This window comes from Lampetra planeri, chromosome 22, assembly GCF_965212315.1.
Source record: "Lampetra planeri chromosome 22, kcLamPlan1.2.h2, whole genome shotgun sequence".
Lineage (NCBI taxonomy): Eukaryota > Metazoa > Chordata > Hyperoartia > Petromyzontiformes > Petromyzontidae > Lampetra > Lampetra planeri.
Window position 1 is genome coordinate 12,626,568 of NC_136128.1, and position 13,152 is coordinate 12,639,719.

At 51.1% G+C, this 13,152-nt stretch overlaps 1 protein-coding gene across 4 annotated transcripts in view; it reads right to left on the bottom strand.

Moving 5' to 3' along the window:
- Window positions 1–13,152, bottom strand: part of LOC144725064 (receptor-type tyrosine-protein phosphatase kappa-like) — a 201,470-nt gene that overhangs the window by 96,117 nt on the left and 92,201 nt on the right. For 3 of the 4 annotated variants that reach the window (XM_078604518.1, XM_078604520.1, XM_078604517.1), the window contains exons 12-15: window positions 10,629–10,731; window positions 6,921–7,188; window positions 4,224–4,260; window positions 2,123–2,200 (exon numbers count right to left, since the gene is read on the bottom strand). In XM_078604518.1, the coding sequence (XP_078460644.1) occupies window positions 2,123–2,200; window positions 4,224–4,260; window positions 6,921–7,188; window positions 10,629–10,731 (486 nt within the window). The remainder of the gene's footprint in view (window positions 1–2,122; window positions 2,201–4,223; window positions 4,261–6,920; window positions 7,189–10,628; window positions 10,732–13,152) is intronic. The other variant, XM_078604519.1, reaches the window with a different exon arrangement.

The window sequence follows — 13,152 nt, forward strand, 5'->3', positions numbered from 1 at the left end:
CGCTCGTGCCATTGACGCTCTTCCGTCGTGCGACTCGAGTTAACCCCTTCTGCATTAATAATTCAATAAACGACATTCTACCGAAACGAATGCTCACCAGGAACGTTTGCTTCAACACTGAAAACTCTAGACTGCTTTCACCCATCTGAGGCTCATCAGCAATGACAGACTCAATAAGCAAATGCCGATGCTCTAACAGATCATGATTGGCAAGTCGCGTCTCTCTACACTGTGGCTAAGACGACGAGAGCAGAAATCTAAAGAATATTTAATCTTTGCGCGGGGATTTGTAATCGGGCAGAGGCTCCCACGTTTGCACAAAATTGATCTTTTCTTGCCGCTTTCTGCCGTGCAGATGCCAAAGAACACTCCACTTTATTTATTTCCTTTCAATATTAATTTATAAATAAAATGTCATTCGCTTCGAAACTCCGTGTGGGGTAGGTGCTGTGCGCCTACGCCTTATTTATTTTTATTTGGTAAACAAACTTGACCCGAGTGACTGGCAGCCTCTGAATTGGCAAACAGGCGCGCACCTTCACCGCTCTAATTTATTAAACGACACAGACTGGCGGCTGTCAGCTCCGCGCAGCTTTTGTCCGTGGCCTTTATTCCTCGGCTGTGTCAGCAATATTTTTGCCTAAATGATTGGCAAGTTTCGATTTTCATTGCCTGCTCTCCCCGCCAAAATATGGCGCCTAACGAGTCATTTATATTTGGCGGTCCCGAGCACATCACTGTGCACGCACGTGGCAAATAGCGACGGGGCATAACGTAGCGTGGTTGGCATGGGCCTTGAAAGGAAATTCCACTTCCCCCCCGCCTCCTCCTTCCCACAGGCCAATTTCCCTCCTCGTCACTGCCCGGCGCGCACGGGGCGCTCCGGCCCCGTGCGCTCCGGTGTAATTGCACCGTCTGCACACTCGATATCTACACCGCTGGACGCAAGTCAAACGAGGCAATGCAACACACACATATTTAACGACGAAATCAGAACGTTTGGGGAAATTCCTTCAAAAGGGGAAGAACACGTGCAAGATGGGAATGGAAATGTGAAATGTGTGGACGACATGCGAGGAAGGTAGTGGGGTTAGAGGGGGGGGGGGGGGGGAGTCGTTCCGTGATGGGGAGTCGGTCATGACACAGGAAATAGCCGGACCAAGGGGAAGGAGCTCGGGGCCGCGGCGAGTGCGCAGGCAAAGTGCCGGCAGCGCGTGCGGCGGCGCGAACGGTGAGAAACCTCGCCGTGGGATTCGCCACCAAAGGGCACACGGAGCCCGACACGTAATGGCCGGCGCTCGCACCGCGAGGCTCAAGACTCGCGCGACTTTAAAGGGCCGGGCGTTCGCAGCGACGTGACGCCTTGCCACAGCCTCGGCCACGTGAGCCACGTTTTGTTTGAATCGTGACGAGAGAGTTTTGGTCGTGACAGAGGTTGCTGTTTGTTTACTTATTTAGTTGCTTGTTGTCACGCCGTCCTCGGCAGCTGTTGCGTTCAGCTGTGGTGGCTTAGTGGCTGCACCCAGCTCAAAAATTCAGGCAGACATTAAAAAAATGTTCTGGCACTCTGCACAAATACTGCAGAGGTTTCAGGCAGTCCGCATCAAATTTTCAGACAGCGTCAATGAATATTCCAGACAGGCAGCCAGAATTTTGTCTTCACTCTGCGCAGCCTCCAACTTTTGCTCACTCTATCTCTCTGGCCTCTCCATCTCTCTGTTACGAAGGGCTGTGCAATTTATTAACGGGTTTAGTTTTGTGTTATTTGTTCTTTAAGCACCACTTTGATAACGGGCCCCAGATATTCAATTCTGAGAGCGCAGAGGAAGTAAGGAAGCAACCCCAACCCACAAAGCCATAAAGACATCCCTCCCATCATCTCCTTTACCAAGTTCTCATAACCTTACTGAATTTAAAAAGCATATCAACGCTCATCTATTACAAATTAATACTGCTGTTTGCAGCTGGATGCCCGGCATTTTGGGCCTTTGCTCAGCAACCGTGATTTTAAAAACAACCCCACTTTGCCTCGCACTCCGCCAAGGCCCCGGATGAAGAGACAAATGAGACAGAGACGCGGACACGGAGAGAAAGAGAGAGAGACATGCAAGGGTGGGCTAACCTGTCTCGTGGTCCTCTCCGCCCCCCCTATGGGCTGTGGTAATGTGTGTGGTGGTTAGCTGACTCAACACTACAGCAGCTAAGGCAAGAGACATGCGAGAGACCTTTAAAGCACACAGCAAACACCGGCAGCCCTCCAACCCCACTCTGGCCATGTGGCGCCCGCGAGCACAATGTCCGTACTCGGCTCCACGAGCAAGTTCACTTCACAGCCCTTTGTCGATCCCCTGCTGGATGAAGGCCTCCCCACGCCGTGTCGGTCGTGGGGCTTGGAATGTCATACTTCACCACGCCGGTCATCGCGTGTTGGCGAAGGGAAGCGGGGGGTGGCCGCGATCGGTCCAGTTATTGCCGGCCACCGACGTTAGCCGTCGCGGGTAATCATCGAATGCCGGTCGATGGGTTCGGACCGCAGCGCGCTAACCGCTGCGCCACCGCTCCACGGCCGATTTAGCTGATCGCTCGAAACGTTATGGCGTGCGTTTCACCGAAGCGGCGCTCCAATCCCGAATGCCCCCCCCCCCCCCAGCGCTAATTGGTGGTCCCTGCTACGCGGCTCGCCGCTCAGCGGCTTATTGTGGCGGCTCACCATTTGGACAGAATAGGGTTGAAAAGGCAACAGCATAAAAGGCAATCAGCATGTTCACAACTGTTTTGCATGAACACCAAAATCTCTGAAAGGTTAACATTAAGAGCCAGCATGCCTTAAGTGTGAAAGTGTCATCTCTGAAACACAAGAGAACATGTGAATAATTCTGCCGAGCGAGCGTGTGTGTGCGTGTGTGCGTGCGGATGTCGTACGTGTGTCTGTGTACGTGAGTAAGCACGCATGCACATATTAGAAACGCACCATTTCATTTTGTCACTAAGAATCCATTTGACGAGGCTTAACCCGGCGACCAGGTTTAATTAAATCACAATTAATTAACGCGAATAAAATATACACATATATTACAACGGCCAGTCAGTCAAGACAAAATCCATATTGTGGGATGTAAAATAAATACATTAAGTTGACAATTCAACTCTAAGCAATCACAATGCATCTGCTGGACAGGAACCATGCTGTCTGGTGGATAAAACTCAATTACGGAATCACTTACGACAAAACATCCCTTAGTCGTCTCATTCAAACGTAATGCCATTATCACAGAGCCCAATTATTCAATGTATCTGCAAGTAATTAAATTGTGATGAGCTAATGACACCGATTCAACAGCTAACGAAGCCTCCAAATCAGCCAATAAAAGACGTCCCAGAGTTAGCGAGATGCATTGCCCTGTTTTTTATTTTGGCGGAACTTGCAATCAAATTAGAATCGCAGCACAAAGTCCCATATCCGACTGTCACACATCCAGCCTAACCAATTAATCGCCCACAACCATCGTAGTAATATTATTTTGCGTACGTGATATAACTGTCACTTGCCAGCTCGCCACAAACCTGACCGTTTCACGCACAGCCCCACGTTGTTAAACTTAAGTACATTCGCTCACTTAAAAAGCACAGTCCTGCATTTCCCCATTTTCCTAAAGTGTGCACTTTATTGTTGTCCAAGATGAGAATAGGTTTTTTCCCCCTTTTTTCTAGCAACAAAAAACACCTTTTACAAGGAATCACGTCTGCATTAACCACAATACTTGTGGTGAGAATGCAAACAAAATACATAATCTGATAATATATGCATTGTCTTTGAAACTGAGGAGGTCCCATGATGTTGTCCAATAACCAATCAGTGTACGATGGTGTAACTGCAAGGTTCTCTATGTTTGCCGACCGCTTCACGTATTCGCCCTCGCATGTCAGTTCCCCGGCGAGTCGGATATGCGACGTTGCACCTTACCGCAAAGTGCAAAAATGTCACCAAAGCGCCGATTAGTGTAGACGTTTGAATGATTACTCTCTCCGATTTCCTTCGGCATGAGAGCGCGTGCGCGCCATCCTACGTGGCGAACATCCAACGCCTTGGCGGCGCGTTCGAGGCTTTGCCGGGCCACCGCTCGACAAGGCGCGAGCACGCGAGCGTGCACATTGTAGGGTAATGGGGGACACTTTGCCCTTGCTCGACAACAAACAACACGTGGAAGAAGTTGGGGCCTTACCTCGCTTTGCGAGCTTCACGCAGGCAATTTTGGTTTCCTGGACAGAAGAGGGATGACAGACAGAGCGGTGCCGTGATTTAACTGACAAGAGATTACATTTGTCGCAGAGAGAGAGAGCAGGAGATTTATATGGCACAAACTTCTGAACAGATGGTGCCTTCGACCGCAAGCACACCCTTTAAAAAAAACTAAGGCATCTACTATTACGTTGACTCATGAATCCCATGAATCACGGTACATTTTATGTAAGCGAGCAGTACGGCTCCACAATCATTATCTATATAATCTTATCTTCTGAGCCAATGGCTGCCAAATGCCAGTGCTCGCAGTCCAGCTCAACAAGCAGCGCGTTGCGCAGGGCGCCTGAGTGACTGATGTCGTTTCTTTGTCCGTGCGGGAGTGTGCTAGGATCTACGGTGGTTACCGTGAAGGAAGCCCCTGGAGCGCATTACTTGTGAACGTTGTCGCATTCGTGATCATTCTAAAATCCGAGTGTCTCCCTGCACAAATGAGCGCTCGTCTCTGTTAATCTATCCACTGGTGAATGTTGGCCTCCGCAAGCCGCCACCATCTCTCATTGTCCGAGTGGACCGTCGCTCCGCTTCTTTGGCGAGGTGGCCACCCCCCACGCCGCGCATCGTGGCTGGCACGACGCAGCCACAAATCAGCGGCTACCTGGCCCACGTTGGGACACCGACTTAATGATCAATTAGCGTCTCCCCGCCGTGGCACAGCCCAGCGCGCCTCGTCAATGCAACTTCTGGTCTGCGGCGAAGACGCCGGTCCAAATTGATCGTTTTCCCACAAGGTGCAGTCGTAGTAAATGAGGTCACGGCGAAGGTTAGCGTGGAGAAACTTAATAGGGAAGTTTACACGGAATGAGAATGAGGTTGACGGTCCGCGCGATATCATTTTTTTTTTTTCGCAATAACAGGGGAGGGCAAGCTTTCGCGTTGCGGCGGCACGCTGGGGAGTGACAATCGCATGGCGGTACAAGGCCTGGAGGAAGTGCGGCTCGGGAGCGGGACGGCATCACCGCAGAGGTGCCCGGGGGCCGCGACCTCACGCTCTACTCTCACCTCGCCATGGCTGCGGAACCTCCCGACGTCAACGCCTGCCGACGAACGACTCTTGCTGGCCAAAATCCATGCCGATCAATGACACAACTACGATTAAATATATGGATTATCCGACCAAAATTAACTAACAGTTAAAAGTGCAACTGATACAAAGTAAATAACGGAACACCTACACGCTACATCACTCAGCCCTTTCCACTCAATGGATTTAGCGGTGATGAATGCCACTTGTATTTGTCAAATCAATGTTCCGTGGCTATACAGCCGGTCACACAAAGTACAGCGAAGCACTTCCCACAACTTGCTCGGCATATGAGAGTCATGTTCTTGGCATGACAGTAAAGCTAAAATTGTAATTCTCAGAGCTGGTATTTAGCCAAATTAAAGGCAGATCAACTTTATTTCGACGTGTATTTTTGTGCACAGTCAATGGTGGCCATGAATGCGCTGAGGCTATGAACGCGCTGCGCCTGGGAACCCAAGGTAATCACGGGCACCTGTCACCTGGATTCGATCCCAGGCTCTCAGCGGAGCTGGCTCAGCCCTCTGACCTGCGAGCCACCCTCTGCCTCCTCTCTGCCTCCAAACTGCTTCCCGTCAGCACCCAATTGGGACCTCACTGCACACTTGGGTAGAGTTGACTGCCCCTTTGAACACTTGTTGATTTCATAATCGACGTTTTTTTTGGGTTTAGATCGCGTTATTTATAAATGTGTCGTAACCCTCCACCACTCGACACGGCCAATCAGTAAAAATGTAAAAATGTGTAAAAAAAAACGTTGACAAAAGACAAATAGTTCACTGCTTTAGCCCACCGGTGTGTTGAAGCCACAACATTTACAATTTGAGTACGACGTTTCGCTGGTATCATCGGGCAATTCACCATTCTGGCGAATTGCCCGATGATGCTGGATGCAATTACCAGCGAAACGTCGTACTGACGAATTGCCCGATGATGCTGGATGCAAATACCAGCGAAACGTCGTACTCAAATTGTAAATGTTGTGGCTTCAACACACCGGTGGGCTAAAGCAGTGAACTATTTGTCTTTTGTCAACGTGATACATTTTTACTAATTGGCCGTGTCGGGTGGTGGAGGGTTACGACACATTTATAAATAACGCGATCTAAACCCAAAAAAACGTCGATTATGAATAACATTGGTCGCGAAAGCCTACGTGTTAAACTTGTTGATTTCTCCACCCATGTTGAGGTCTACCAGACACTGTCTCATCATCCACATGGAGTTCAACGACCATACTGCAGTTCACAACAACACACTCACTCACCCAGTCACTCACCCAGTCACTCACCCAGTCACTCACCCAGTCACTCACCCAGTCACTCACCGCACTGCAGGTGAGCACCCATCTCTTTCTCTACATCTCTCCTTACGCTACCCGGCTTTGGAATTCCCTTCTATCACCTCTTTTCCCAAAGCTCTTCGAATAACCTTGCTCAGTTCACGGACGTATTCACGCTTTATCTCTTACAAGCGTTACAAGCGCCGATTGCCGCTGGCCACGTGGCACTCTGGGCCCTCCGCGGCCTCCGGGGCCTCCGGGGCCTCCAGGGCCCCATGCTGGGCAACCGCGAGAGACTCGCCGAGGGCCCCCACCTCCTGCGTGCTGCTGATGGCCTGGAAGAAGATGTCGTAGACCTTGCTGGCGGCCAGTGGTGCGTTCCAGTAGCCACCGTACGTGTGGTTGTCTCCCACGACGAAGCGCCGCTCCACGGGGAGGCCCTCGGGAGGAAGCTCCGCCGCAAAGTAGAACGGCGAGCCCTGGGCCCGCGCCTCGCGGTACGCCAGCGGCGTCGAGAAGCAGCCGCCGGCCTCCCGCCGGGCCTTCCCCGAGGGGCCCTCCTTCACCACCAGCTGGTACGCGCTGCGGGGGCGGGGGGGAGATTGGCCGTCGCCGTTACCGCGGGCGTCACCGCGGGCCCTCGTCCCGCACCGCGCCGTGGAACGTGACGATGCGCGAGCGGTTTGCGATTGTTGCCGCTCGATCCGTACGCGGCCAGAAGTAAACACAAACATTCAGGAACTGCATTGCCAGTGGTGTGCATGCTCACACTGACATCAGATGCTTTGTTGATTCGGCCCTCATCAAGTGAGAATATTCCAGATCATGACATTTTAGTCATTGGCCCTTCCTTCGAGCAATGCCTCTGTATTATGAATGCTTCTTCTGTTCTAAGATGGATAAATGACTAAAGGAGTTACGTTGACACCCTTTTGTTAAACAGCTGCTGAGTGAAAGTCTCCTCAGGCCTTGCTGATTGCAAGAGTTGCTTCACCGCGCTTCTCCACGCTGATGCTGAAGAGGGCACCGACAACCGAGCCGCTGATGTTAACCGTGGCCGGGAATAAAACTCGGGTCGTCGGGTTCACAGAGCAGTGCAGATCCACACTGCGTTCACCACCACACTGCTAGGCAGTCGCATCGCTTCTCCCACTCGTTCTTCCCTCGCACTGCTCCACTGTGGAATTCCCTCCTCCCATCATTGCCATCTCTATTCCAAACCTCGCATAATAATCATAACCACGATTCAAGAAACGTGTCAACTCATCTATAGTATTGTTTGTTGCTGGCTTAGCAACTGTATAGAAAATAAAAACCCATGACAACACACTTCTCCATAAACTACACTATAGAATTATCATGATCATATTTAAAATCAGTGCCATTATCCTCATCAACGCCGCGACAATGTGCCACACCTCGGGAGTTGTCACGGCCAACGGTGGACCCGGCAGCACAGCGGACGATTATTTCGCAAATTCCGTCATCGTTCATGCGAGCGAGAGTGCGAGCGGGGTACGGAAAGGGCTCGCGATAAACACACGGGAGCAGCTGCATAAATTTTAGGACCTTCGAGTGACTGCGCCAGTGGCTTTGGCGCGCGCGGCGCTGGCAACCTTGGGCACTGACCTGGCGGACTCAAGTCCCCGCATCCTCCATCGAGAAGCGGCGGACGGCCATCAATTTTAACAGCTCATTTAACCGCGAGTCGAGGCTCCATTTATATTCATCGAGCGCACCTCACCACGAGCCCGCAGATGCGTGCAATACGCGGCGGGGAGCGGCGGTGCAGCATGCTACAAACCCGGCTACTCGGATCCTATTCCGTGCTACGGCTAACAACAGTGGAGAGCGAGGACTTAACCAAAATCTGGGCCTCAACCTGGTTGTTGATTCGGCCTCAAATGAGTAGCTGCTGGTGCGGCGATCTAAATAAAAACCAGCACCGGTGCGGCAGTGCTGGTCACACCGTCCCATCGTGAACCACGCTGGCATTGATAGATGCTCGCAAACAGAACTTGCCCAAAAATAATTTAGCGTCGATGATAATTTGAAATTGATGATAAGAGAGCATTGGCCAAAACAATCAATTCGTTCATTTGTGATTTTTTTTTTGTATTTCTCAGGATGCTCAGAATACTTATATTTTCCCCGAAATAAAAAAAACGCTGACACTACACTGTGAAAGACTAACGCGGTTTCATGTTTTCCGATCAAATTAGTTCCGCAAATCTTTTGTGACATCTCACTGGCAGTTTGTGTTTAGGGGTCCGTATTTAATCAAAACGTCTCACCCACTGTGAGTCAACGCGCAAACGGGAGGCAACAGCAGCTTAGCATGCAGCTCCTTCGCCTGCTAGTGATGCCCAACCCTGATGTGTGCGTAAGAACTTCAATTAGCCTGGCCTTAGATGCATTCAAATCTTCAAGAGACTTACAGACGATGTGAAATTAGCCAAATCAATTTGCCTAATTTGCACATCAGACCCAGTGAAACATAGACATGTTGGAAAACACAATTTACTGGCCTTTAACGAAACAGCCACGAGATAAGATGTATCTAATTAACATAGTAATTTACTTATGCAAATACTCTCGTGCTTTACTGCGGGCAAAGTTGGAAATTAAAAAAAGTGTGTTGGCACAAGAGAGCCAGAAAAATCTTTGATAGCAACATATTGTGGTGGTTGCATCATACAAAAAATATTTCCCAAGCCAATACAAAACCTTTTTCATTAAAAAAAATTGAGTAATTAATCATTTAACCCGCACCCTTATGCTGCGCACGGATTGCCACCGTATCCGAGATCTACAACCGATACCCGGCACCGCTGAAGGAGAGGAAATCACCGCTACGGCGTTCGTTATTGGTGGAGACGTGCACGGGGTTCTTATACATTGTGGCTTCTTTTTGTTGCCCTTCTGCGTGGAGCAAGCAACGCTTCGTGATTTCACAACCCAGGATTTCTGAGCTCAGGCTGGATGTGAAACCCTGTGTGCTAGATGAGACCAGACCAAAATGGGAGTTACCACCTGTCCTGGTTTTCCCAGGACCGTCGTCCTCTGTTCCAAGTAGCTGTCTTGGGAAATCTGCACAACGACGAGCGGAGCGCCGGGCGGCTAAAAGGCAGCGAGTTGGGAGCTCAGTTGGGAGCACGAGTGGTGCATCTGCCAGCCATCTCAGTCAGTCAACCGATGACATCTGGATCTGTCCCATGACCTCATGCCACAGCACGCCTGACACTTCACGGGGATTCAAAGTACACCTAGCCTGGCACAAGTGCTGTAGTGACGGCACCACAGCTTGGTGGAAAATGGTGACTGCTGTTGTTACTACCTGTATATGTATGTGTGTGTGTTTGATGTGTGTGTGTGTTTGATATGTGTGTATAAGTGTACAATTGTGTGTATGTGATTTTTGTGTATGGAAGCCTATGTTTTGGATCTGGGTGCGTATGTATGTATGTATGTTGATATGTCGGTGTGTGATTATCTATAGAGCCTTAAATTAGATCCAGCGTGTAAACATTGGCATTGGGGACATAGAGGCGTGGTGCTATTCAATAACAGCACTTGCCCCAACATTCTGTCAAGGCTACAGAGGGGGGTCTTTGTTTTGGCTTTGTGTGTTAACATGTCTGTGTGCGTGTGTGTACATGTGTGTGTGTGTGCGCGTGTGTGTGTGGGGAGCGATAGTGGAGCGGTTAGCGCGCTGCACTACGAACCCAGCGACACGGGTTCGATTCCCGCTCACGGCCAACACCAGTTACGATTATCTGAACCGGTCCTGGGCCTCCCCTAGGTCGACTCAGCCTCAAATGAGGACTTGGTGCAGTGTTCAAACATCGCCACTGGGGAGACAAAGGCGGTCGGGCGTGGTGCTGGCCACCCACCCCCTTGTGTACCGTTCCGCCTTCATAGGTGCTAACAGTACTTGCCCCTACAGTCTGTTGAGGCTATACGGGGGATCTTTGTCTTTGTGCGTGTGTGTGCGTGTGTGTTCGTCCGCATCCGTAACTGACCTGATGGGGGCCCCTCTGGCCTGTGCCGGTTTCAGTAGAATGGTGGCTGTGGTGTCCGTGTAGTCGATGAGCGAGTCGGCGCCGTAGTGGGGCAGCGTCGGAGCTACAAGCACAGCCGCAGGAGAGGCGCGCGTCAGCCTGGGGCGCGCGTCGCCCACCACCCTCCATCTCCACCTCCGACACGCAGAGGTGGACACCGCTTCCGTCGTGTTTACGTACCGCGTTCGACGGCCAAAGATAAAATACCACAGTGACATTCAAACGAGCGACGCTGCCACACAGCGGTGTGATGGTCCGCGCACTGGTCCTGCGATCTGGAGGTCGCCAGTTCGATTCCATCTCCTGGCACGGCAGTTGAAGAATGGCCTCAACACAGTTAATCGATTGTCAGGTCCTGCGTGGCGGGGTAACGTGTGGGTACTCCTCCCTCCTCCATGACAGCATTAAATAATAGGTTGAATACCCTGTAAGAGGGCCTTTCTTGAGCTCCCTCGAGTGGAGTGAGTCATTATGGGGCTGCACATTGATCTTTTACACAAACACCTCCGGCTACAACTGTCTCGCTAAAGATGTTTTTTTGTTTTCATAAGGGACCAACATTATTTTTTTTGTCATCGTCAACACTTCCCCAGAAAGCACATTCCCGCTGCCACCCCTGTAGCACAAATTGAAATACCATTCGAGATTTAAACAGCGGCTAAATGCGGTTGTGTCTCGGACCCCCTTGCAGGTCACGCTCGGCGTCCCGTCGCCCTCCTGTCTAGAATCATCCAGTCTAAACGCATCCATGATGACATTCGGGTCACGGAACATGTTTGCGCACCACGACCCCCGTGCGTTCGTCCGACACGCGGTCGGTCTCTCCGGAGCGCGGTGGACACAACGGAGCGACGTCGTCAGGCGCCGGCAGCGTCGCTCCGGCTCCCTGTGCGGTCACTGGGCGCTGGGGGTCACGGAGAGAGGCGACCTCTCTGCTGGCACCCTGAGCGGTGACGGCCGCTGCTGCCACTCCTACCGCTGGCCCCGACATTGGGCATCCCAATTTAACTGACTCATAAGTAACACGACGTGTACAGTATGTACAGCCTGTTGTCAATCCACTTGCTGGGCCACCCAACCCCGGGATGGTCATAGGAATTGTTTTGACCATACTTCACCACTATGGGCAGTGCAGGTTGGTGAACACGGACTGCTCCACGACTGCTCCAGCAACCACAACAACAACAATACTAATAATAATCTTTATTTATGCCAGAAAGTCAACCTGATTCCCAAGACGCATTTTTCATTTTTCGGAGCATCCTGCATGGGAAGTTTTGTCAGTTTCCCTGATGAGTGCTCTGTGTGTGTGGGCGGACACTACGTATCTGGAGAAAACACAAGCAATCGAGTCAGGGCATATTACTCAAAGCGCTGCTCAGATGTATTCAATAAAACATATTTTTGTATCGTCTTTGCCTTGCAATTTCACAGAGCAGCAAGTTTGTAAGTTTCACAAATCTTGTCGTGATTCACCAACCCTAGCCTCAAGGAGGGCCGAATTGGAGGCATGTGCCACCAATTCCGGTTAAAAACGGCTTCCCACTAATGATCGAGCGGTGCTCATTTTCTATCCGCAGCCCTGAGCCAGCAGCGGAAATTCCACATTCTTATGGCAGAGATAACTCTGCATAGAACATTCTGGACTTCTCACAAGGCGGTACTCATTTTACCACTGTGCAGGTATTTCACGGTTGTGCCGCTGCACAGATCTCCACTGTGTTTTCGGGCCGTGCTGCGTTTTGTTCGGCACAATGTTCCACGTTTCGCTCGGCGTGCCGGCAGCTTCTTTGGAAACTGAATGAACACCGTGTGCCGGGAAGCAGTTCATGGGCACACGGAACGAAACGTCGGACATGGTGCCGAAGAGCAGGCGGCATGACGTAAGAGCGCATCGGGGAGTGGGACTCATGTCATCGCCGCTAGAAGGGTGCAACGCCAGGTCTGCCACCGGCCAGGATTCACACATTCACGACTTTCCGGCAGCGCGCCCACAACAGCCCTAACCCCACTGTACCAGCCGTCAGCATGCTCAACGGATACTCTGGCAGCAAAAGTAAACAAACTTCAGCCACGGTAGATTTAATCGCCTGGCAAACACGAGTCGGAGGGCACAGGGCGGTGCGTGAGAAATAAGTGCTCTCTTTGCAAATTGCGGTCTCCGTGCTCCGTACTTCCCATGCGCAAATTATGCCGCGGTCCCACACATAACTGGCATATTTTCGTTGCACAGAAAGCTCTTTTGTGTTCCAACTAAAATATATATATATAAATAAGCGCGTAATTCGATCGTGAGAAGGGCATCTGTAGCCAGCGACGCAGTATGCAACAAACACAACACCTCCTTCTCCGCATCGTCGTTGCCGTCGTCGACCCATCCACTGCTGGATAAGGGCCTCGACAAACCATCGCTGTTTGTTCTACCCTCCCGCGACGCGACAGTTAGTGATCCGCTCCCTTACACGAGCGGAATCGATCGCTCCAT